At 40.2% G+C, this 26,785-nt stretch overlaps 2 protein-coding genes across 5 annotated transcripts in view; one reads left to right on the top strand and one right to left on the bottom strand.

Moving 5' to 3' along the window:
• The window catches only part of arhgef49 (Rho guanine nucleotide exchange factor 49), a 73,275-nt gene extending 54,600 nt beyond the window's left edge, over positions 1-18,675 (top strand). For 3 of the 4 annotated variants that reach the window (XM_088083664.1, XM_088083665.1, XM_088083667.1), the window contains 5 exons: positions 6,345-6,540; positions 7,870-8,089; positions 12,243-12,832; positions 13,615-13,760; positions 15,075-18,675. In XM_088083664.1, coding sequence (XP_087939790.1) covers positions 6,345-6,540; positions 7,870-8,089; positions 12,243-12,832; positions 13,615-13,760; positions 15,075-15,909 — 1,987 coding nt within the window. In that variant the 3' untranslated portion in view covers positions 15,910-18,675. The remainder of the gene's footprint in view (positions 1-6,344; positions 6,541-7,869; positions 8,090-12,242; positions 12,833-13,614; positions 13,761-15,074) is intronic. The other variant, XM_088083668.1, reaches the window with a different exon arrangement.
• A 48-nt stretch (positions 18,676-18,723) lies between these two features.
• Positions 18,724-26,507, bottom strand: tsn (translin). Its single transcript, XM_042494797.2, has 6 exons — positions 26,320-26,507; positions 25,052-25,145; positions 24,858-24,954; positions 23,829-23,944; positions 23,673-23,752; positions 18,724-21,576 (listed from the first exon to the last, which is right to left on the bottom strand). The coding sequence occupies exons 1-6, from the start codon at positions 26,383-26,385 to the stop codon at positions 21,346-21,348; spliced, it is 684 nt and encodes a 227-aa protein (XP_042350731.1). The 5' UTR covers positions 26,386-26,507; the 3' UTR covers positions 18,724-21,345.
• Positions 26,508-26,785: the final 278 nt, after the last annotated feature.

Raw genomic sequence — 26,785 nt, forward strand, 5'->3', positions numbered from 1 at the left:
CTTATTCGTCCCTCCCCTGAGCCAAATAAGAAAACATAACTCCCCCTCCAGTAATTAAAAAATCATTTAAAGTGCCTCCCCTCATAAATAACACACAGTCCTTTATTTTGCCATCTGCAGGACCACGTTGGCTAAACACTGAAGTATTTTCATGCACTTCACCACAACGTAAAAACAAAAAACCCGATATATTCTCACATTTCCAGAGCTCAAACCAGGGAGCGCTTTGCAATTTACCTGATCAGTAACCTAAATGATTAATTGATTACCAAAATAGTTGATTACTTGTCTTGCCAATCGATTAGCCGACGAATCATTTTGACACTCGTGCAACCCTCTAATCGAGCCCATCGACAGCCGCAGCAGCTCAGCTTTGTTTATCCCCAGCGGATTCATCTTTTATGTTCAAAAAGCACCCATAATGCAACACACCGTGTGCTCCCCCCCGTGATTTAAATTTGACTTGAGGCTCTGTGAATATTTTAATGCTTAGAGATTTATTAATTAAACATGACTGCGTTCTGTGTGATCTCTGCACCCTGAGGTATTTGACTTCCACCAATAACTCTCTTTGTTTAAGAGCATCGTGCAGCCAAACTTGCATACAGAGCAGAATACAGCTCTTCTCGTATTATTACAGTAATATTCAGATTATTACACCTGGGAGGGTTTTATAGAAGTGGAAGCACCAAACCACTACTGCTGAGTTAACCCTTTAAATACCTGGGGCGACATCACTTCTTTGTTTAAACCTTTGAACCTTGAGCAAATTGGCATGATTTCTTTCAAAAACATGGGAAAAAGGGCGATGATTAACTTGGTAAGAAATGTTCCAGAAAATGCAAGAAATTAGTAGATTTGGAAAGTTATTTTTAGAAAGCTAGGGAAAAATGCCATAGAAAAATGTCCAGGGAAAAGAGAAAAAAATAAACGTTTTTAATTATTTATTTATAATCATGTTACACAAAATGGAAGAAATTAATAGATTTAGAAACTTATTTTAAAAGGGGTATATGTCTGGGGGAAAAAGGAAGAAAGCTAGGGAAAAATGTATATGTATAATTTTTAAAAGAAAGTAATAGATATATAAAATTAAATTTTTCTAATCTAGTGAAAAATATATATATTCATGATTTTTATAATTACATATTTAAAATAATGTTGCAGAATTATTTTAATTTTGTTAACACACTTCTCCACACTTCTCTTGTTTGCCTTTAATTGTTCTAAATTACTTAATTTATTTATTTCTTCTTCTTCTTTATTTATTTATTGTTTTATTGTTTATTTATTTTCAAACCAATTTTTAGGGGTTCTATTTTTTGGTAAATTATGTCTTTTGTTTTGTCCTCCTATTTTACATGATTTTGAGAGAAATCAAACCATTTTACTTTGCTTTTAAAGGGTTAATTGTGTGCACATGTCGTGTATAGCATGTGTCCACTACATCTAACATTTTGTATTTATTTGTCTCTATTAGATGCAGACTCATAAATATGTTTGATTGGAGTGATATGCATCAGTGGAAATGACAGCTGGGCTAATTTCAGTGTCACATCGTGTCGTGTTGAGCGGTGATCTATCTCATGCAGTGGTTTCCTGATAAATTAAGCTGCAGGTTATTACTTCCCATGCATCATCCGCGGTGTGACAGCCGGTACTGTGAACGAAAGGCCGTTAATGGCAGTTTGTCCGAGGAAAAACCGATTGGACGCTTCTGAGCCGCAAAACTGCATTAATTATATCCGCCTTTTCGCTCCCTGGCACCAGTTTAATTCGGACATTTGGACACCTCTCATCTGTGCTGAGTTGGCAGTGTTTATGACATGTGTAACACAAAACAAGCGTCCAGGCTTTGCTGTGATATAAAACCTGTGTGTGTTGAAGTGCAAGTGCCACACAGCATCAGAGGGATGTTGACAAATGATTTTTATGACGTCGCCAGGAAGAGCTCAGGAGTTTAACTGGTTTGTGAGGGACGGAGTTCAGGAAACACAGTTATGTAAGATCCGTCTGAATAATCAGACCTCATATTCAGTCGCCATGGGGATATTTGAGGACACATCAAACGGCGGAGGGAACTGTGTATCATGGCAGAGGTTTAGGGAAGGACATACAACTTTCAGCGGCTATATCTAATTTTTATTTGACAACAGTAATTCTTCTTTCATTTTTGGTGATTTTAGGAAACAAATCTTTTTTTTCTTACATTTTTTTCATTGATTTTGTTTTTCTTTAAAAAAAATGTAGTGATTTATTTTTCTTTAAAAAAAAACGGCCATTTTTTCTTTAACAGTTTTTTGTGTGTTTTTTTCTTTAAAATTTTCTTGTGATTTTTGTTCTTTCAGAATTTTACCCGTGGGAACACCAAAATTAAAATAGCCAAAATTACACCATTTATAACAGCCATAAGATGTAAAAACAGAAACTATTATGGCATTTTCAAATTTCTGACGGTCCTTTAACACATCAGGGGGAATGAACCCTGCGTGCATTTTCTCCAAATCCCCAAATGACTCCTGAGTGATTTCATGTGGATATTTGAGGACGCATCACAGGCCGGAGGGGGCTGCGTATCATGGCAGAGGTTAAAATTTGTACTGGAACAAGGAATTGATTAGTGGAGTACAGTCATTGGTTAATTGATCAAGTCATTTAGTGAGCAATTATGCAAACACTCTCTGGCTCCTGTTTCTCAAATGCAATTGGGTGACTTTGTCTTTTTTATATCTGTGAAAATTCAGTTTTTCTCAAAGAATGAGATGATGTATTTAGCTTTGTCCTGTCTTGCCTGTTCTCACTTGTTTTGTCCTGCTTCACTAAAGAAAAAAAATGAAAAAATAAATAAAAAATATAAAATAAAATATAACAAAATTGGAAAAAAAAGTTTGGTCAAAATGCACAGAACAGTTCAAAATTAGATGCTTAAAATAAAACAGTACTCGTTCCATATTTGTGGAAAGGAAGTATAAAAGGATCTCAGGTTCTACCTGGAACCACAAAGAGTTCTCCCATGGGGACAAGCTGAAGAATCATACATGGTTTTAGTTACCGCCGTTTTTTCTAAGTGTATACCTTCATATACCCAGTTTTCTTTCTTTTTCTTCCCACTTTCTGTGCTATTTCTGTCCTCGTGCTGCTGCAACAACTGTATTTCCCTGCTGGGGATCAATAACAGTTTATCTTATCTCATCTTATCTTATGACGGACATTTTTTTTTACTAATTTCCAGCATTTCAAAGACTTAACACTTAATCAGTTAATTAAAAAAGTAGTTAAATGATAAATAATCTCCAATTACAGAGCTATTTATGCAAGGAGATTGGGAAAAGACAAACATATACTGCAGCCACAGTAACAGCGGCAGTTGGTTTACTGCAGACATGAAAAGAAACGAGAGAAGAAAGACAAAAAGTGTTCACAATTCAGACAACAATACATTCGAGCTCAGGAGCCAATTTCACCAAATCTCCAGCTTATATATTGCTGCTGTTGGATAAAAACCATGTAACCATGCCACGCTGAACACCATCCCCACCTGCTCCTGAAGCTAACCATCCCCCTCTCCTGTTACATACTCTACTTTGGGAATAAAAAAGTCAATATTTCAGGAGTTTACAGCCCTCTCTTCACTCTGAGAGCCAGACATCATTGAGACTCTATTATGGCTTTTGATCCCGGAGCGCATTAAACCTGCTGAGCCGATAAAGAACCACAAACACATTTAATTTGAGTAAAAAATATAATTATCTCTAAAACTGCTGTAACAACAGTGTTTTTTTTCTTCTTTGTAGCAGGGATTATATTTCACACTCGTGCCTGCTGGACTGTAAAGCTCAACAAAAATCAATATATTGTATGTAGTTGGTAGTTCCTGTCGTTAATAATAGGTGAAAGCAAAATTTAAAGATGCAGCTAAGTGGCTGATCAATATTACTACATGTATTGTGAAAGGTGTTGCTTGAAATAAGGAAGCTACAGAGAATTATTAACTCTTTTAAGTCTCATTTAACTCATCGTTTTGATTTGAAAGAACATTTACTGGTTTTGTAAACCTCAGTTAGATTTACTGACTAAAATCTCACTGAACACAGCATTAGTGCTTTATTTAGAAATAAATAAATAAACAAGAAAATAGCCTGAAAATTGGAATAAAAACAAAAAACAGCTGAAAAAAATAAAAATAAAACGATTTTATTAGTAATAATAATAATAATAATAATAATAATAAAATTATTATTATTATTATTATTATTATTATTATTATTATTATTATTATTATTATTATTATTATTATTATAGGTTTAAAATATAGTTTTCTGCTTATTTTCCTATTTTAAAAATCATTTTATTATTTTGTCTCTCCTTAAAAACACAACAAGCAAATAAAAAAAATTAAATAATTTTCAGGTAATTTTCTTGTCACCTTTTCCTTTTTTTTTTTTTTACTGTGGTGCATCTCTTTCCAAGTTTCTCGGTGCCTGTTGTATTAGTGTTATTATTTTATGTAGTATTTGAAAGAAATCAACCCCAATGTACTCAGGTTTAAAAATGCAGAGTTTATGAAAGGTGCCTGAATGCTGCACAAGAAAAATGATGTCGATCCAGGTTTCAAAGGGTTAATCCAAAAGGAAATTCTTGTGCTCAAAAATGACAACAACATACGAATACAAATAGCAGAGTAATAAATGTGAAATGCATCAGCAGTAATACTGAAACAAGCACCTAATACAAAACCAGTAATTTAAAATATATTTAGTAAAATAATCAAACTAAAATAGAAAAGAAAGAGATATTAGCATGATATTGAAAAGTAATATTTCACATCATTCTGCTGGATGTTTGACATTACAACTTTAACTCTTTGAAACCTAATGATGTCTTTCAAGAATATAAGAAAAATGCATTGAGCAACTTAATAAGCAATGACCCCAAAAAATTGCATGAAATTAGTAAAAGTTACAAGAAATTTCCTGAAATTTAGCACACATAAAATAAAAAAATATATATTTATAAAAAACCCAAAACAAAATAAGGAAGTGACCTAAAAATAAAAAGCTAAAATAAATGATCAAATATGTTTATAATTAGAATGATACAATTTGTGGACATTTTTTTTCAAGTAATTTATTCTCTTCTCTCTTTCTTTTTTCTTCTTTCTTTTCACCTTTTACTTTTTTTTTTATATAAAAAAAAAAACAGTTTTCAGTACATATCTTGCCAAGTCGCTCAGTGCCTTTTCTTCACGTTTTCAAAAGAAATCAAACCAACTTGTGTCAGGAGTCAAAGGTCTTAAATGCTTGTGCAAGACGTCTGAACACAGCACAAAAAAACTATCGATCCAGGTTTCAGAGGGTTAAAAGGCACTATTATGTGAGAAGAGCGTGTTGTGGACTTAATCCCCCCCCCCCCCAATGTGGCCAAAAGAGGCAGTTTTAAGTAAAATTTTTCAACTGATCTGCCTCAAGCTTGCTTAGACTTAATTATTTTTTGGCATTTTCGTGCCTTTTTCTGACACACAGTGGATGGAGAGACTTGACAGGAAATGAGAGTGCAGAGAGAGACGGGGAATGACTTGCAACAAATGTCCCCGGCACGTTGCGGTTCATGGTCAGCGTTTTACTCGGAGGGCGCAGCGCTCGCTCAGACCTCTTGTCTCTGCTGTGTGTTTGTTGTGCGCTTTCACAAATGCATGCATCAGTCCCTGCAGGCGTGCATTTGTGGTTTGTGCTCGGTGGGTGTGTGCATTTCAGTGTGTTGGTGGGGATCACATGTTGGCTGCAAGAATGGATCCACAGTTATCAGACAAAGGAATGAAGAAAAAGTATTATGTCTGCGTGCATGCGTGCGTGTGTGTGTGTGTGTGTGTGTGTGTGTGCAGGCTGTGTCCCTGCGGTCCAGGGGTTCAGGTGTTAATGTTCGTTGATGTGTCTAATTGGAGGATTGGGGTGGGGGGAGAGGAAAGGCATTGATTTGGGTGTTTGGAGAGCAGAAAGATGATGATGGAGGAGGAGGGCGGGTTGCGGGGATGGAGAGGAAGACACAGCAGGAAGCAGAGAGGCATGTGAGAGGGAGGAATGAGGTGGAATGAGTGACAGAGATGCTGTAAGGACACAATAGCTCTGCCAGAATTACAGTTTTAACCCTTTTCTTCCCCTCTTCTGTGCATTTTCTCCCTCCTTTGACTTTTCCTCTTTCCTCATCCACTTCCTCTCTGCCTTCCCCTTCTCCTCCATCTCTTCTCTGCCTCTCCTCGCCTCCTCTTCCTCCCCTCGTCCTTTCCTTTTCACTCCCTCCCCTCTCTCCCCCCCTCCTTACCGCCCGTCTCCTCTCTCCTCCACCAGCTGCAGTGCAGAGATCTCCGCCGAGGCCCCCGTCAGGCTGTCAGGTGACCGGGACGGAGGCTGTGACATCACCGCCCCCTCGACCGACTGTCAGCCCTCCGCCGTTGCCATGGCAACGTCGGCAACGGCCTGCGGAGCCGAGGCTGGCGACGAGACGCCTGCAGGAGGAGGAGGAAGAGAGGAAGCAGGAGAATGCGTAAGGATTTCTTTTTCCATTTTCCCCCTTTTCTATGTCTTAAATGTATTCCGCCCGCCGCCTTTCCGCCGTCGCCTTGCACAGAAACACACAGATCTGTTGGTATTCAAGGATGACTGGGACAAGCAAGGGGACTGCGACACACATGCACATCACTCACACACACTGATGCAGAGGTATTTGTTGAGAGACAGGGACGAGCATGCAGCGCTCCGTCTTCCAGCAGCAGCTCGACGTCTGAGGATGCAGCAAAAAGAGGATTAAGCCCCCCGACGGCAGCTGGCTGCTGGTAACTCAGCGCTTCATTCCTGCTCCCTGCATGGCTCCTCTCTGCTGGCTGCCTGCAGCTTGACACCAGCTGCAGCTAGCATTGTGCTCCTCTCTGCATCTGCAGAACCGAGGAGCTGGGACCGATACGGAGTCACATCTTGCTCGCATGCTGCAAAGCTGTCGGTGGTTTAGGGAGCAGATGTCGAGGTGCTTCTTGCTTTTTCTTATTGTTTCCGGCGTTGAATCCACAGCGGAGCCTGCCTCTGCATTCCCAGGCTGCAATTTGATAATTCAGCGGAACATGAATTATTCTCCTTCATTTTACCTGATTGCTGCGAGCTGTAGATCATGTTGTTTTCTGGTACAGAGCGATGAGAACCTCCCTGCACCTTTCAGTCATGTGTTAGCTGTGAGAGAGCCGTCAACATTTGAGGAGGTATCTTTCATGTAAAGCCAATATCATCATATGCAGCGGATGCGGGTGATACCTCAGGGGCAAGGAGTCGTGTGTCATAGTGATGACCTTTGAACTTTCCACCTTAGGTCAACTCTCAGGGGCTTCGCAGACGCTGAAAGGATTTTAAAAGCCACATGAGGAGTGTCTGTCCGTGCAGGATGCTGCAGTGTATCGGGGAATTCCTCAAAAAAAAAGCCAGGAGATGCTTTGAATTGTCACTCGGGGGACACATCTCTCATCTTCAAGGCTCGGTGGTTTCAAGTTGTGATAAGAGCAGATTTGTGGATGTGTGGCCGTGTTGTGTTTAGACTCCGTTACAGAACTTGGCAGACGATTAGTGCCGCATCTCGGTATGAAATTTGGATTCTTGTCAGAAGCTGGGATCAGAGAGATAACCAAGATTTGTTATGTAATGATGTCATGACAGCGAACATGGTGACATAAAAACTCCTCTCACACACACACACACACACACGGATACACGAGCTGCGATTTCTCTCTTACTGTCATTCTCACCTTATCTCCTCCAAGAGCTTTGTCCTTCTTCATCTGTTGCTATAGCAACGTGACAGTTTGATTGACACACGTGTCCTTCCAACCAGCAGCACACCGGTCTGAGCTGCAGGCGCTCCAGCTCGGACGCAGCCTATGAGCTGGCTGAGACGGTGAGGGCGCAGCGAGAGTGCCGTCTCCGGCCCCACTACAGCGACCCCATGCCAGCCGACGCCTCCAAGCGCAAACAGCTGGAGATGAAGATCGCTGCGGCCGCACGGCTCCACGGCCATCGCCGAGACCGAGACAGAGACCGAGACAGAGACAGTGGTGAGTGCATGATGCATGTGTGACAGCTGTTTATTCTTGTTAGTGTGTTTGGCCTTTTTTGTTAATGTGACCTGTGTGTTAATGTTTGTAATTACACTTCAGTAACTTGTCCAAGGGGCAACATTCAAGCTGCAACAAACCCTAAAATTTGTCATTTTAGAGATAAAAAATGTTTGCAAATCTGGATTCAAATCTACATCAAAACCCAAAAACAGTTATGATGATTGTCTGATGGTTACAAATACTTATAGAAGCTGTGTGTAAGATTTAGGGGGCTTTAGTGGCATCTAGTGGTGAGGATTGCAGATTGTAACCAGCTGAAACTTCTCCCAGTTAGAATTCATTCAGTGTTCATTCTTCAGGAGGTTTTAACCAGGAGCTGAATTATCTGTCTCCTCCTCTCCGAAACAAACAAACCAGGTGATTTAAACCAGTCAAAACACTGTTTGTTTCTCTGATGCTGTTTGGTTCGATGCATACGGGCTGCTAGCCCAGCACCCGCTAATGTGTGCTCACATTTTTTCTCCGAAAATTAAAGATAAGTCAAGTCAAGTCAAGTCAAGTCAGTTTTATTTATATAGCCCATTATCACAAAACAAGGTTTGCCTCAGACTCAGAGGGCTTTACAGTGTACGACATCCCTCTGCCCTTAGACCCTCACATCACCCAAGGAAAAACTCCCCAAAAAGAACCCCTGTAACGGGGAAAAAAAAGAGGAAGAAACCTCAGGAAGAGTGGTAGAGGATAGTGAGGGATCCCTCTTCCAGGACGGACAGACGAGCAATAGATGTCGTAAATAGCAAGTAAAAAATACAATCATGGCAAAAAGGGAAAGAGAAAGAGAGGGGGGGAGAGGGGGGAGAGGAGGGGGGGCACAGAACAATAGAAACAGATGCATGTCATATTACAATAATGGTAGGTGTGAAATTAGTAATTGCTCTCTATGATGATGTTGATAGAGATGATAACAGTCTCAGCATATGTGAAAGGGAGTTGTCCAAAGGCAAGATCACAGCATCGGCGCAACCAGGACCAGACCACGATCAGGGCGAGCGGGGGGCACAGAATCAGTTCAGCCACAGCACGACTTATAAGTATGTTATAAGTTAGGAGGTTTTTACTGAAAGCCAAATAATCTGCAGATGTCTCTTCCTATATGTTTTTTTTTCATGTATTAAGTCTTTAAAAAGCAGAAATTCCAGTATTTTCTTCATGCTTAGGTTATTCAAGAAGATATTAACCTTTTAAAACTGAGCAAATTGGCCTGGTTTCTTACGAGAGGACACGAAGGCGGCACTGAGCTACTTCACAAGAAATGAAACCAACATGAGCAAGAAATTAGTAAAAGTTACAAGAAAATCTTTTGAAAAGGAGGAAAAATAAAAATTACTGGAATAAGGGCTAAAGTTATACAAAAATATATCTGTAATATAATTTTAGATATAAAATAAATTTAACATCTTAACATTTGTCCTTAGTTTAAAGAAAACCCAAAAGAACAACAACTTTTCTTATAATTGTCTGTCTCTTTTTCAGGTTGTTTTCATGTCAGCTTTCACACATTTCTGGCAATTTGCAGAACATTTCTTGCCAAGTTGCTAATTTTCTTTCCCCCATTAAAAAGAAACCAAACCATTTAGCTCAGGTTTCAAAGGTTTAATTGCTAATGAAAGGCATCTGAATGCTGCACAAGAAAACTGATGTTTTTCCAGGTTTCAAAGAGTTAAAAGTAGCTAGCACACACGTTTCCATTATTATTTATTCTAACAAGTTGAACACCAACTGCTGTTTTTTAGCTACTTCTATAATCCAGACAAACCTCAACAGAACAGCACCCTTTTTAAGATGTCTTAAGCCTTTTGAGGGGTTGCACAGATATCCTCCTCATGAAAATAAAGACTGCAGACGTACTGGAGGTGTTCCCAGGAACAATTCAGAGCATGAAGCCCTCGTGTCCTCCGTGCGATGTGACTGAACGAGCTCGCAATCCATTACCAGATGAAAATTCATGGAAAAAAAGGTGGTTGCTTACAAGTGGCTTAAAGAGACCACAGAACATCATCACACTGAGCCGTGCTGTGGTGGCGGCGTTACACCATGTGACTGTGTTTACTTCATCTATAGCCTAACATTAGCTTTTAACTTCTGATGATTGTATGTAGGCATCAAAAATTCCTAAAATTGGTGTTAATTTTTGAAGATTATCTTGCTGAAAAAAGCGTGAAAACATTTGGTTTCCACGGAGATTGTTTCCTGCAATGATCCAAAATCCAATGGAAAAATCCCATAAGCTTTTTGATAAGGAGACCCGGGTGAAGTTAACCTCTGCGTCGGCCTACAGGAAAACGTCATCCCTGAGACACTTTATTAGAGCAACCCATGCTCACGTTAGGAACAACCGTTAAGAACCGCGGAGAGGATGATTTTCACGCACTCCGAACATAGAGTAGTTTTTGTTAAAAAACAGGCTTTTTGGGTGTCCTTGCCACACTGGCTGCGGGTTTGATTCCAACCTGTTGTCCTTTGCTGCATGTCATCCCTGCTCTCAGTCTTAAGCCGTCCTATATGTAATGAAGGCAATAGTCCAAAAAACCCAAAACAACAGGCTTTGACCCCTGCTTGTCAGGGGGTAATGACTCAATGCTTCCTTTCTGTAATGATAATAATAATGATGATAATAAACTTTATTTGTTTTGCACCTTTCACACTAGAAATGCAGCCCAGCAAAGAAATTACATGCACCATATGCTTCACACGCTTTACATGTGGAGAGCTACGTCCATCCCACTGGACTTTTACTGGACTCTACATCCTCTTTACATCTCCCTCAAATCTTCAGGAGAGATGAATCGTCCTATACTTCATGAATGAACCTCCAGCTCAGCCTCACATTTTAGAATCACTTCTATTTTGAAAAGATTTCGGAAATTAAAAGCTGCTTTTGTTTTGTTTCTCTCATGCAACTTAGTGTCACACTTGCCTCTGAATATTTTGGCCTTTGCACTCGGCCCTCACCTCCTCCACAAATCACACACACACACACACACACACACACACACACACACACACACACACACACACACACACACACACACACACACACACACAGAGTTCCCCTGCTAATACTGTGCTCTGCCCTGTCAACACAAGCTCTTTGACACTGGCCACAGAATGTCAGTCAATATGCTAATGATGACCCTGCTGCTATCCGAATATTTCACTTATACGGACTAGAAATATTTTTTCCTCAGTGCCAAAAAAAATCATCATCCAGTGGTGTCATGTTAATACATAATTAAGAGCGCGCCTGTATAATGAACAAGGCGTTTGAATAAAACATTTGAAACTTTGTCTCAGCAGCTCAGCACACACACACACACACACACACACACACACACACACACACACACACACACACACACACACACACACACACATTCTCTGGCTCTGTTTGAACACACACACATGCACAATAGTATTGACATGCATGTAGACAAAGGTTAAGTCTTTGGCTTGAGGGTTAGGGATCTAATTATTGGAGAAAGATGATATCTGTAATAGTTTCCTTGTTTTGACATGACCAGTAATGACCAGTCCAGATTAAATGGGCGCTCATTAGGGAGGCTTTTAACCCTTTGAATCCTGAACAGATTGGTTTGATTTCTTTTTTAAAAAAATGTGCAAAAATGCAATGACCAACTTGGCAAGAAATGTGTCACAAATTGCAAGAAATTAGTCAAAGGTGATGAAGAAAATGACCTGAAAATAAGTTTTTAAAAAAGGGGTTGATGATTATTACAAAACTATTTAAAAATTATGGAAAAATGTCCAGAAAACTATATTAATAATCATTATAAGAACAAGTTTAAAACTATGTTATAGAAAAAAATCTTACATATATATGTATCATTATTATTATTATTTTTGTTGCTTATTTTCAAGTAATTTTCTTCACATTTTACTAATTTCTTTCTACATTTTGGGCCATGTGTTGTTCAGTTGCTCATTGCCTTCCTCCCAAGAAATCAAACCAATTTTCCCAGGTCTGAAAGGGTTAATCTGTGTGTGTGTGTGTGTGTGGGTAAAACAAAAACAAATCCATACACATCATGAGCCCTGATGACTCTGACCATCTCCACCTCCCTGTCCCCAGCTCCAGCAGCGATCCGTGGTCGATCAGAGCCCCCTGGTGAGGAGCGCCAGGCGGGTCTGGGCGTGACTCGGTCCGGGCAGCACCGCTGGAGCACCATCAGCAGCCTGAGCGTCGACAGCGGAGTGGTGGGCCTCAGTGATGAGCGGGAGGAGGAGGACAGCGAGCCTCGCCGTTACCGCAGGAACCGGGGAGCCGAGGTGGAACGGGTGGACAGCGGCATTGGCCCGGGTCTGTCCCGCACCTGGAAGAGACCGTCTGCCTCCCTGAGAGCCTGGGAGGCCCAGAGACCCTGTCCAGACTGCGGACTGAGGGACGGGGCCTCCAAGGAGCGAGGGGAGCGCATGTGTGAACGTTGCTCCAAGCTGCGCACGGAGCGCAAGGAAGCCATCCTGGAGTTTCTGAACACGGAGTCGAGCTACGGCGAGGACCTGCGGATCATCAAGGAGGAGTTTTACTGCCCCATGCAGAGCGCCGGGCTGCTGACCGCCGAGCAGCTCACCGTGGTGTTCAGCAACGTTCAGGAGCTCATAGACGTCAACGACCGCTTCACCGAACACCTCCAGGACAGCATCGACCAGGCCTTTGACCAGGTGACCCACTCACACACACACACACACTCACACACACACACACACACACACACACACACACACACACACACACACACTATTAGGGTTTAAACATGTGGTCAGATTTTTTATGCTCTTAAGCTTTGAGCTGCTGGTGTTACATAAATCACTTCCAGGGTCACATTTATAAACGCATTAGGTGACAAGGTTTCTATGGAGTGCAGCTGCCGACAGTACACAGAGAACAGAATTTTAACAAAAACAAAACATATTATTTACCTCCAAAAGTATCATAAGGCGGGTTTACATTGACCCTCAAATTGCACTAAATGAAAATCAGAAATAAAACTCCAAGGCACTCTCTTAAAACGTTAAAATGCCTTAATTTCTATGGCATGGTCATGATGAACCTGAAAAACATACTCCTACGCTTTTCGGCAAACAAGCCTTCGTGTTACTGCATAATTCCTCAAAAGTTGAGTGGATCATCTGGAATCATCTGGTTTTGAATCCACACTTCCTCTGCGAAATACAGCGTGGGTTCGGGAAACGAAAAAGTTGTCATGTGACAACTTTTGTATGACAATCATACATAAGCACCAAAACCAAGTAGTCCCATTATATTGGAGAGAAGGCAGACATCTCTACGGACGATATCTCCAACACTCGGTAACTCGCACCAAAACAATCTAGACTGATAAATGGCACTACAGGAAAGGGGAAAATGGACTTTTGATTTTGAAGTGAACTGTCCCTTTAATTGCTGTTGACCTGACGTATTCTCTGGTGTGGTTTGACCTCAGGGAGATGAAGATCTGCTCACAGTGTACATCGGAGAGATCTTTCTGGAGTTCGTCAACATGCTGCCGGCCTTCCAGACCTACTGCCTGCAGCAGTCCACCTCGGTCAACATGCTCAACACGCTGGAGAAGGAGAAAGAGCTGCTCAGGTACACACACACACACACTAAAACACTGATTCTTCTTGCTGTTAGTGTGTGTGATGGGGGAGTTACTCTGGGAGCTTTCTCTGGTTCCTGCCACGGCTGTTCTGGATAATTCTTAATGGAAAAGACAGCGGGTTATCACTTATTCACAAGAAGTTCTATTTTGAGAGTATAGCTGCAATGATTCATATTTTTAGACAGAACCACAGCTCACCCTGGAGCCGGGCCGTCCTGTGATTCCCATTAATCAGCGTTTTAAGAGTTTTCCCAAGAAAGTGCGCAGAATCTCTCATTTTATGGCTCTGCGCCGGCGATAGTCGAGGCATTATGTTTTCAGGTTGTCCATTGGTCTGCTTGCCTGTTGTAAATGTGATATCTAATGAATGCCATGAGGGATTTTCTTCACATTTATCACAAATGCCCATTCGGACTCTAGGATGAATTGATTAGATTTTGGTGGTCATAGGTCCCTGTGAATTTGCCTTCATCTCATGAACATGAACATGATATACCAAGAACAAGTTCAGGGAATTTCTTGCAATTTGGCACAAACCTTCAAATACACTCAAGGATAAATTGATAATATTTTGGCAGTCAAAGGTCAAGGTCACTGGACCTCATCCAGATATTCCAATTTTCTAAAAATTTGGCACAAACGGTCCAGTAGACTCAGGGATGACTTGATAAGATTTTGGTGGTAATAGGTTGAAGGTAAAGGTCACTGTCACCTTGTGTGTCTCATTCTTGTGAAAGCAATATCTCAAGAACATCTTGAGGGGATTTCTTCAAATTTCACACAAACCCTCACTTGGAGTCAACGATGAGCTGTGTGCAATTTGGTATTCACAGGTCAAAGGTTAGGGTCATTGTGACCTTTCATCTATCTCATTCTTGTGAATGCAATATCTGAAGGCCTTGAGGGAAATTTGCCACAAACCTCATAAAACATGATTTTGGCCATTACTCAAGAATTCATACGCCCAAATTTCCCACAGATATCTAATAGGATATATTGAGAGTTCTGACAATTTATATTTAAAAGGTTAAAGGTCAGTGATATCATAACGTTCTGCAAAAACACTTTTCTGGCCATTTTTAACATAATTCAGACGCAGAGGGTGAGACATTTGGTCAGATGCTGAATAATGGCACTAATCTTGAAACTGCTGATTGTAGAGATCTTGTGTGCTGCCGGGCGGAAGATGTGTGTGACGCATCCACGTTTTCACAGATGTGGATGTAAACTGTAATGTGATTGGTGCGCGGAGGCATCTAACCGTGTGGCGGTTAACTTCATTTTCTCTCTCGTCTTCCCAGAATCTTCCTGGATGTTTCCCAGAATGACAACACAGCACTGCGTCGCATGAACTTGCGCTCCTTCCTCATGGCGCCCCTCCAGCGCGTGACTAAATACCCGCTTCTGTTGAGCCGCATCATTAAGGTCACACCCGAATGTCACCCCGACTACTCGCGTCTCCGTGAGGCCAAGAGTCGGGTGGAGTCCCACCTGGAGCACATCAACATGAAAACCAAGCAGGAGGGTAACGGCGTCACCTGGTCCCTGCGCTCGTTCCGCCGCGACAGCCGCAAAAACCGTGAAGTCATCAACATAGAGATGCGAGAGGTTTCGATGAAGACGGTGGGCTGGGCGAGGGAGAACACAAGATTCGTCATGGAGGGACCGCTGCAGTTGTCCCAACCGGCGGATGGTCAGTGGGTGAAGAAGGGCAGCAAAGGCCTCAAGTTCCAGAACGTCCAGAGTCTGTTGATGGTGAGGACACTGCGAGCCGGGGAAGTCCCAGGACAGGACGCGGGGGCGCGGGGGGATCAGGGTGAAGGTGGCGGTGGCGGTGACGGCATTCGAGACGGAGTGCTGGTTCTGATCAAGGACAAGAGCAGTGGGAAGTTCACGGTGCTGAGAGAGCCGATCCGTTTGGGAAACTGCGTGGTGTCGACAGATCCGGAGTGCGAGGACACGTTCGAGGTGCTTGATATTAGGCGGGAGTCTTTCGTTTTCCGCGCGTCGGACAAATCTCGCACCCAGCAGTGGTTTCACCAGATTAAGAGGTACGCTCGAGATTTGGGCACCTGGAGGAAAAGACGCAATGCTTTGCCCAACATCATGATTAACACAAACCAAACCCGCTCGTGAGACTAACCCTCCCGCCTTTGTCCCACTGTAAATAACCTGAATCCTCCTGCAACAAGAAGCATTTCTGAGTGACGCCACTGTTGAAACATCTTAGATTTCAGTCAAAAAAAAAAATCTTCTCCAAAAGAGAAAAATGCAGCACTTTTTTTTTCTTACAAAGCTGTAAGTGCGCCATAAAATCACGTACAAAGATTTAAGTTGAAAGAAAATCTCGGACAACCAAAAAATCCCGGGCTGTGCTCGTCAGCCTTGATTGTAAAGACTGTTTGCTCTTGCAGAAAGAGAGCTGTGTTTTCAGTAACTAAGGTGTGTTTGATAAAAAGCATGACTGAACATGACTGACTGCAAAAAAGAAAAATTGTAATGTAATTTTTTTTTTTTTTACCAGACTGGGTGTTTGGGGTGTGTTGAGGTGGAGATGTGGTCAAGAGCTTTTTGTTCAGTGGTTTTTGTTTGTCGTCACTGCCCTCTGCTGTCTGTTTGCTGCCCTCTGCTGGCGGCAGAGAAACCTTCACTGCCAGAGATGCAGTTGAGCGAGAGCCTCTCTGACGGGCCGAGCAGACCTCCTGTATCACTGTGTTGAAATCACGCAACAGCAATAATCTCTGCCAGTTCCAGAATAAGTAGCTACTGTACGTGGGTTTGATTTCCCGATTTTCCTGGCGTTCAGGTGTTTCATGTCACAGATTCGACTCAAGTCTCAAATCTGATCGTTTGTCGGCATCAGTAAAGCTTCCCTCCGTAATCCTGACAGAAAGGAACTGGAGTTAAGATGATCTCAGTGCCATGAAAGCAGTTTGTGAGAAGTCTCGTCAGTCTCCTTCAGCTGTTTCCTGTCAACGTCAGGTGAAGCTGAGTTGAGTGTAGAGTTTTTCAACCTTGTGTTGACCTCATATGGCCCCAAAATCTAGATTAAATGTTTGCATTGAACGTTTCTGCAAACCATGAATATGTTACATTTATGTTATTGTGTGGCAGATTCGTTAACACTTACGCTGGTTGGGTGGTTAGGTTTAGGCAGAAAAAACACTTTATTACGGTCAGGAAAAGATCATGTTTTGGCCTAAAATGCGCAGTTTTGGTGGCACAGTCAACGCTAGAAATACAGGCGAAGTCACGCTTAAAAACGCCTTCTTTTTGTTGCACAATCATGTCTGGAAATTCAGTGATTTCTTGCTAAAAAGAACTGTTTTTTTCTTTCAGCGAAATACAAACTGATATCTATTTGATCTTTGGGTGGGGCTGAAACAAAATGTCATTTTTATTTTTGATTAAGCCAATTAATCATTACGGGAAAAAAAAATCCCTAAACCTTAAGAAGAGCTCACGAAATGATTTGTTTTGTTCAATCCACAGTCCTAAACCCAAAGTTTTTTAACCCTTTGAAACCTTTATCAACATGAATTTTCTTGTGTTGTGTTCAGATGCGTTTGGCAGCATCAAAACCTTTGAACCTGAAGAAAATCATATGGTTTTGTTTGAAAACTTGGAGAAAGGCAATGAGCCACTTGGCAAAAGATGGCAAACTGCAATAAATTAGGAAAAGGTGACAAAAAATGATCTGAAATCAGTTGGGGGGTTTTTTTTAAAGAGAGAGAGCTTTTTAAGGTCATTTCCCTCTTTTTTATTGTAGTTATTTTGTGTGCTAGTTATCACATCATTTTCATTTTTTTTATTTGCAAATTTATAGCTTATTTTCTTGCTTTTCTTCTTTTGTGTTGATTTTCAGGCAATTTTCAATTTTGTTATTTGCTAATTTTCAGGTCATTTTCTTGTAACGTCACAAAAAATGTAAACAATTTCAATAATAATTTTGAATAATCTTTCATTTGAAGTTGCTCATTGCCTCCTCCTCGTGTTTTATAAAGAAATCAAGGCAATTTGCTCAGGTGTCAAAGAGTTAATTGACATTGGACGGGTAATGAACAAAACTGACTTTGCGTCAGTGAACTAACCTGCTGACTTTGCATTTAATCACCGTGCGTAAGTGAACAAACATAAAGATCTCAAATAGGTTTGAAATTTGTCACTATTTCTGTTAAATCTCACCCTCGTTGTTTCCATGGAAGACATGAAGGTTGATAAACTCTGGCCACTTGACTCAAAAAAGGAAACGTCCCAACCATCTCGTCATGACACGGTGTTAACTGTTATCTGACCTGGCGATGAGCTGTTGTGCCTTGGTACTCGATTACTGTTATGCTAAAATGACATATTTGCAACCTGTCACAGTAGCATTTATCTCTAACACACGGACTAGACTGCCCTCTGTCGGCACTTCAACTTCGAGGCAATATAATTACTCTGACAGACGGCGCGATCACCTGATCCTCTCTCTTTTTATTTATGAAGCTTTATTTTCTTTAATGCACTTTATTATGATACAGAACGCTCTCCAGTAGAACTGCTGGTAACGCAGTTTTGTTTGTCCATAGTTCTTCATATTAGAAGGAGCAGAACTGACCGAATTTTGTCGAGACAACACTCATCAAACCAAAACCACTATTTAAGACTGATACTGTTTTACATTTGCGATGAAGTAGCACTAGAAGAGGTAGCAAATCACTGTGTTTTGGAGGGCAGAGCCGCTCAGCTCCACACCAATACTCCTGCGCTGTTTCAGACGAACCCTTTCAAACCTAAAAAACAAAACTAAACCAAGCCTGCTGAGTTTCTTTAGTTTTCCTCTTTTGCATTTGAAAGACCTGATGTATTATTTCTCCGATGTAATATATTGTGAATTATATTAAAAGATTTTAAACACGACTTTGCTTGTGTGACGTGGTCGTTTGGAAAACCCAGAAAACGCTGGAATTGATTCAGAATGTAGAAATATATTTACAGTCATTTTAAGCATCTTTAAGACAACTGATTCAAAGACAGGAATATACGCAGTACAGGTGAAAAGCACTTAATCACTCCCAGAAACAAAAGCACAAGATGGAAAGAGTGAGTTATTTCTAGAAAATACAATCCAGTTCCACAAGAAGCAAACAGAAGCATGGATGCCAACAACAGAAACAAACCTTCAGGACATTTACTTAAAGGGAAACTTTGGTATTTTTCCACCTGGACACTATTGTTTTGTGTTTAAGTGACACGTAGGAACACTTTTTAAAACTTGTCCAGTATTGAGGGAAAGCGCTGCAGCCACAGTGGCGAAAAAGATTCCAATGTAATCCCAAAGGCAATAGTGAACAATCACTTTACGTCGACTTAAATCTCCTCAAGAGTTTAGCTTACACAGCAGAGATGACAACAAACTGAGCCTGTCAGTGGCAAAAACAAGCACTTTTAATGGACAATGGACGTAAACTGAAGACGTAAGGGTTATATTGCGACCTTTTCCGCCATTAGTGCGCCATTGCTGTTTCTCAATACTGGCCCAATTTAAAAATAGTTGTCTCCATTTAGGCTTGGGTGGCATCACGGTATTTCGGAACATCAGGATATTCAGAAAGTCCAACGGTATGTTTTTTAATACCAGCATAAATATAGGTGCTCCTCTTTTTGTTAAATTCACTTTATGTAGTACACAGCATGCACCACCAGAGCTCAGTCTCCAGTTTCTACTGGTGGAACAGGCAGCTAAGCTGAGCTGAAAGACACAGTGACACCTGGCTGTGGAGGGAGAAGTTACAGGACTGTAAACGGCCGGCAGCCAGCAGGCAGAGAGACTTTAGGGGTTAATGGCATGTTTTTTTTACATCTAACTTGGTAAATTAAGAATTTATTTTGACCAAACCGGAGCTGGTGATTGTTGGAAAAGTAGACTTACTAACTAGATTACCAACAAGAGAAACCAAGACAGTTTAACTGAGTTTTATTTCGTTTCTGATGAGTCTGAATTTCAGTATATTTTATGATTATTTAACGAGGCATTTAAGCTTTGTCTGTCTTCTGTGACCGAGAGAGTTGAATTCAAAAGGTGAACAATTTCTCTTTTTAATAAGAAAAATAGGTGTGAGAATATTATTGCTTCTAATATTTTGTGGGTTTCTATTGTGTATTTATTAATTTGAAAATCTGAAAGTAAGGAATGTGTGAAATATTACATACCACCCAAGTTTATCTCCATTAATCATTTAAACACAAAAACATGGGGAGATATGGTCCAGGCAAAAAATACCGAAGTTTATCTTCAAGTGGAGAAAAAAACCCTAGAGAAACATGCAGTACATGAGATTCTGACAAGTTTGACTGCTCACGGATTTCCAGAGATCGTCACCTGACAACTAAAACACTGAAATGTCTCTGACATATTCATTGGCACTGTTCTGCAAGACTTCCTTGCTGTTGGAAAAAATAATCTAACTAATCACAGCGTAGCGTTACATCATGTGAAGTGCATCTTTGTCATTTCTTTGGCTCTACCTCTCCTGAACCTTTGTTTGTTAAAATTAGAAGTATGCAGGGAAGGTGATCAAAAAATCAACGCTTCTCTTTATGAAAGTCAGAAATTATGAAAATGCTCTAAATGTATTTGGTGATTGTTGGTGTGCTTGGGATTTTTTAGATTCTAGCAGAGCTGCAACCCACAGTTATTTTCATTGTTAATTAATGTCTTGATCTTGATTAATCGATTTGTTGTTTGGTCTTTAAAATTGTTTCCTCATTTGTCTTGATAGTCAGTTTACGGGAATAGATGAGGAGAGAAACCAGTAAATATTCACGTTTAAGAAGCCCGATTTAGAGAATTCTGAATTTTTTCATTAACAAATAAACTAAATAATCAATAAATTAGTTTGCAATTAATTTAATAGTTGACGACTAATCAATTAATCGTTGCAGCTCTAGATTCTAGTTTTAATTGTTAATGATGGATTGTTGCATCAAGTATTTCCTGCATAATTAAAAGGTTCCTTTATCTCTATTCAAATGCATCCATTTTTTAACAACAAAGAGTCCTAAGAAAAAAACACCAGACGTCAACTCATCTGGTGAAATACACAAACACATTACACATTTTTTTTCTTCTCATATGCAAATAAAACAGTCACAAAAAAAAGCTTTACATGGCGGGAACGCTCCGCTCTGAGCAGCCTCTCCCATGTTTAACATCAATATAACATAATCTGAAAATGAAAAGCTGCAGATCAGATGAAACAGCTGCAAAACCGACTCAGAGAAACAATAACAAACAAAAGATGAAGATGAGAACACGGATTTCCAGAAACCAGCAACAAACTGAACCTTGGATCTTGAACGACGGTGTCTCACACCGCCTGCGCGCCCTCCTGACAGACCGCCATCCGTCCAAAGCACCTGTCACGCACGCATCCGCACAAACACACACACTCTCAGTCTGTCCTCAGCTGCTGGGGCCTCAGGTACATCCCTGGGTCGTGACTTCCATGTGAGGTTACGGTGCAGCAGCCGTGGAGAGAGCTGCCGCGCTCTCCTCCGTCTCCCGCGGCCGATCAGAACCTCCGGGGTCTACTTGTCCCCGCCGGTCTCGGCCTCCTTGGCCAGCCCGCGGATGGACAGGTCGTAGACCACCTCCTCGATCTTCTTCACGTCGTACTTGAGGCCGTCGTAGCGCTTCCTCAGCGGGTCGTTCTTCAGGTTGAGGAGGCGGAAGCCTGAGTCCAGCTCGTTGATGAAGTTGGAGATGCGCAGCGGCCGGTTGTAGTCTCCCGCTGTGACGCTGTTTACCGCCAACCGCGACTGGAGGAGGAAACAGCGCGAGTTTAACACGAGGTCACTCAGTTTACGTGCAGGAGGGTCTGTTCCTTTACAAGATGCAGAGCTAGATACTAAAGGTTGCCATTAAAAACACTTTAGAGAAACTGGCAACCAGGTTTGGGCCATTAGTGCCAATTACTACATTAACCCTTAGAGACTGACACATTTGACGCACTTCATTCTTTATTTTTTGATCATTTTGTCTGTGTTCACGCACATGGCACAAATTTTGGCAAGATTGTGTATTTTTGTTTGTTCTTGAAATCTCTACCTCAGCTCCTACAATAAATCTAAAACACTGTGTGAACAGAACTGTTACATTCGTACTATTAAGTGCAGAAAATGCTCCATTGAAACCCATTCAAACTGCAGTTTGTTGCACAGCCATCAAAGCAAAAAACATGCATTGTATCATTTCTGGGTGTCATTCTGAGTTTTTGCATTTTACTATTTTCCACCTGATGATGTCATTTTCTTTTTTTACCATATTTGGCATATGGAGGAAATACATGCCGTTTTCACTAGGTGGACTCTCACAATCAACACTGACATATCCAAGTTAAAAAAAAGAAGAAAAATCTACTTAGTATTTGGTATATTAAAAATAAAAATGATGTTGGTTAAAAAAATGACTCAATGAAAGCAGAAAGATAATATTAATGTATAATATTATTTAAAGCTTGATTTCGAAAAGGGCATTTTGTGCACAGAACGATACGAGTGTGTGTAACATTGCAGTGGGACCTAAGGGTTAAAAAGCCATGAAAATAAAAAATAATAAAAATGGGATTTTGTGCAGTGGAAAGGGCTATGGAGTCAGTGTATTAAACCCCTCCCCCTCTACCTGCCACGCCGGATGGGCGGAGCCCCAGAGCTGATAAAAGCAGCAAATACACCTGCAGCGAATCGTCCTGAGAACAAAGAAGTCGGCTGAGCTCACGTAAGTGCCTCATCCCTCCTTTTGTTTGAGCTTTCTCATATGAAATGGAAGTTTTCCTTTGTTTAAATGCATTTATAGCTGCTTTAATGGCTTTTCTGAGTAAGTTTCATCAGTAAAATGTTATTTCTTCAGACCAAAGTTTACACCATGATTGTGCTACTTTAAGTAGTGATGTTTATTTGCCTTTTATTCATTGAAATTAGAAACTAGGATGTTTAATTAATGTTCTTTGTTATCTCTTTTTTTTGGTTAGACAAACCTACCAAACTATCCTGAAATAAAAGACTGGACTGTGACTCCGGCCTTCGCTCGTTTGTCCCAACAGACGAGCCAGTGAGATTTTAAATCATCATGAAATCAAACTAACCAACAGCAAAAATCAGTATTTATTCAACTGAATATTCTTTAGATATTACCACACCACATCCCTCTAAAAAGTGGTCTGTTTAACCCTTTGAAAACTAGGCAAACTGGCTTGATTCCTTTCAGAAACATGGAGAGAAGATGACAAGCAACTTAAGAAACGACTCAGAAATACCCAAGAACTTTGCAAAAATTACCTGAAAAGACCACATAGCACAGGAAATTTAAAAAAAATGGAAATTATCTGAAAAAAGGTACTTAAAAATTATAATTCTGTAAAATTATGTTAAATATTTAATTATGATAATGCATAGTTCTATGGACATTTTGCATTCCTTTTTAAAATTATAGAAGTAATTTTTTAGCAATATGTGCAACATTTCTTACTAAGTTGTTCATAGCTTTTTTTTCCTGTTTTTGTAAAAAATCAAAACAATTAGCTAAAAAAAAAGGTGGACAAAATAGCGCTAACTGTTGATACAAATCAACAGCATCACGATAAATACCTCCAAAATAACCCTCATACTGAATAAACGCTAAACAGCCTTCACCAAATCTCTTTGAGCACCACTTCTCATGCTTTTTTAAAAAATCTCTGATTCAAAAGATCAGCTGGTTCTGAACTGAAGCGATAACGAGCTGAAGGTTAAACAGGGAGAGATCTAAGACATGCTCTCAGCGTGCTCGAGCAGAAGTTTGGGAAAAGCTGCTCCAAAACAATATTGACAAACTGAAAATGATCATTTTTGTTGAAAATGATCAGTTACACTCTCACCAGTTCACTCGCCATGATCAGCACACCTGCCAGGTAGTCCTCCACGTCCAGGTGAAAGCCTTTCTCTCGCACCACCTCAACTGTCGGGTAAAGAGCGCAGAGAGAGTAAAAGACGAGCGGAGCCGCATTCGTGCTAACACGTGAACTGGTACCTACTGCCGAGAATCTTGGCCACTTCCTCCCGAACCACCAGAGTCTCGGTCTCCAGGTAAACCACGAAGGTTGCTAAGAAAGCCAAGCGCTGCAGGACGAACCGCCAGTGTTCATGGAACCTAAAGAGGCATCAAACAGGTCCGAAAAAGAGAGAAAACTCGAATTTACTTTAATCTACCAAAGGTGTACGCTCAGTATCAGTTCTACTTTAGAACTAGATCAGTGACTGTTTCTGCAGCTTAAGGAAACTTAGATTTATGACTTTTGAAAACTTTTTTATTGCCACGTGGAATTAAATTGAGAACGTTTTTAAAATACTCTGACATCAGTTACTTGGGTTAGGGACATTTTTGCCTAAATGTTTACTTTAACAAAAAAAATGACATTTTGGGGTCAAGTTAAAAAGTTAGATGACCTAATGTCAAATGCTGAAATTTTTAAAAACTTTTTAGAGCTGAACACGTGGAAAACTATGTTATATAAGTATCTATTCCTTAAAAAAATAATCTTAATTTATTTTGACTGGATGTTGTGAAATTATGTCCGAATCAACATGCTGTTAAACCCCATAAATTATTTTTAAAAAATAGATATTACCAATTATTTTTTTTATTTTTATTTTTTGATATTCACTTAAACAAACTGACTTTTTAGACTTTATACAAAAATACACATGAAATATGAGGATCTGCAGTCCAAAAAGGAAATCAAACCAAATAAAACAAAAATCCTTAACGTCCTTCCATTGTCTTAGCATTTTTAAGACTTTTAAAACACTGATTTAAGACATTTCAGTACCACTTAAAGCCTCATTTACAGATTAATGAACTAAACGCATTTTTAAAACTTTAAGGATCTGTGGGAACCCTGTTTAAATAAACCTTTGAACACACGAATGTATTATCTGTATTTATGAGATTACATTTGCATGAATAAACTACATAGAACCTTTTAAATAACAACCCTTGTAATCACCTCTCAAAGTGTGACTGAATAAATGCTGCAAACTCACTCCTGTGACGTGTCTCCTACCTGTAATACTGCTCCACAGGAAACTTCGTTTTCAGCTCGCCAATTTGTGTCCTGACTGTGCCGAACAACTCCCGCGCCTTCGCACATTTACTGGGAACTAAAGGGGAAAAAGATATTAATTTTGAGATTAAAAGGTCCAACTTGTAAAGGTAAAAATCATTCATTAACAGTAAAAAAAAACAAAAAACACTCACTTTCTTTGAATCCAGACGGCTGGTGGACACTTTGGAGTACTGTGAGTATTTCTCTGGCAGTCTGCTCCAAAGTCTGGACCACCTTACGGATATCCTGCAACAAAGTCCGTTAGGTAAAAGTGTTTTCTTAATCCAGTGAATGTATTTTCTGTGACACTCAATTAAACATTAATGTATGTACATTTCATATAAAATCCTCCACTCCTTGGTTAGGGCTGGGAATCATCAGAGGCTCAAATATGTCACGATTCTTCGGTCATGATCAGGAGTCGACAGGTTTTCAGACTGGCCCATTATTGAGGACAATATTTGGCATTTTGCAGATCATCTGTATTGCCATTTTAATTTAATGATCACTGATAAAATTAATTCAACTATGCAATGACAGTGTCGGCATGGGAAGAACTTTTACTTTGTAAAACGTCAGGGAGCTATTTTAATTCAATCATTTTTTAATTTAAATCTTAGATAAAAAAACAGTTGCTAGGAACTTGCTGTATATAATGTTCAAACTTTGAGTTTTGATTAAACATTAACTAAAGGCGTTTAAACAAAGCTTTGTGTTGGTGTTTGTTTTATTCCAAATTCTAAATTTTGACAAATTTGGTAATTTATATTGTAAATGCATCTGTTCCAAATATTGGTTATTGGTCTCATGAAGTACTAATCAGTATTGGCCCTGAAAAACCAACATCTGTCAACCCCTGGATTTCTTTTTTTTAAATATATAGTGTATTTTTTCCGGTTTACCCCTTTAATGCTTTTAGAGAGTTTCTAAGGGACCCTGATTAAGTCTAAATCAGCTCAAGTCAGTGCAATTCTTTAAAAATACTTATGCAAATTAAAAATTGGAGCAAATAAACGCTGTGTTGTAGTTTACATTGTAGGTCTGTTAAAGCTACGCCTGTTAAATAAGAGGCGGCGTTAAACTGACATTAAAAAGGTTTTTAACTTAAACGCGCGTGGAGCAAATTATACCAAATTATACCGAACAGCTGATGTAATTTATATTTCTGCGAAAATAAGCGCACCTGTTTTACATCCCAATAACAACGATAAAATAATTTTGGACTGTCAGGTGAGGGAGTCAATCATTGGAGGCGCTGTTGGCTGTTAAACCACACTTCTGTGTATTATGATGCGTTTTTTGGGGTGAAGATTTTTAATGTTTTTTAATGATTGGGGCTCCGGTTAGCTGCTAGCTAACAGTCCGTGGGAGCTAATAGTTTTAAAGGCTCGCGGCGCAGAGGCGCGAGCTTCATCCGTACCTCTCTGACGTCCTGGTCGGCGCTCAGGAAGCCCTGAATGTAGCTGAACATCTCGGTGACAGACATCTCTGATTTCGGCCGAGCTGTCCGGACGATGCCGACGGTGATCCGCGTGCAGCTAGCTAAAGCTAATTCATAAAAACATCAACGTGCACGAGAGCCGCTGCCTCTGTGTGGCGCGTGGAGATGATGTCATCAAGTCCATGTTGTTGTTTCTCCATCTGAAATAAAGATATTAATATTTAATGCTACACTTAAAAATAAGATTGAACATTACATGCAACTTTTAGTTTTTGGAAAATTCTTTATTCAGCCTTTCATTCATTTTTCAGAAAAAAAGGACGGAAACAAAAACCTGTTGTACTTTATTTATTTATTATTGATGAATTTCAGCAATATAGCACAATATTAGATAAAGTTAATAACGAAAACAACAACAACAACAACAACAACAACAACAACAACA

This window comes from Plectropomus leopardus, chromosome 10 (assembly GCF_026936395.1).
Source record: "Plectropomus leopardus strain MGB_pleo_1.0 chromosome 10, ASM2693639v1, whole genome shotgun sequence".
Lineage (NCBI taxonomy): Eukaryota > Metazoa > Chordata > Actinopteri > Perciformes > Serranidae > Plectropomus > Plectropomus leopardus.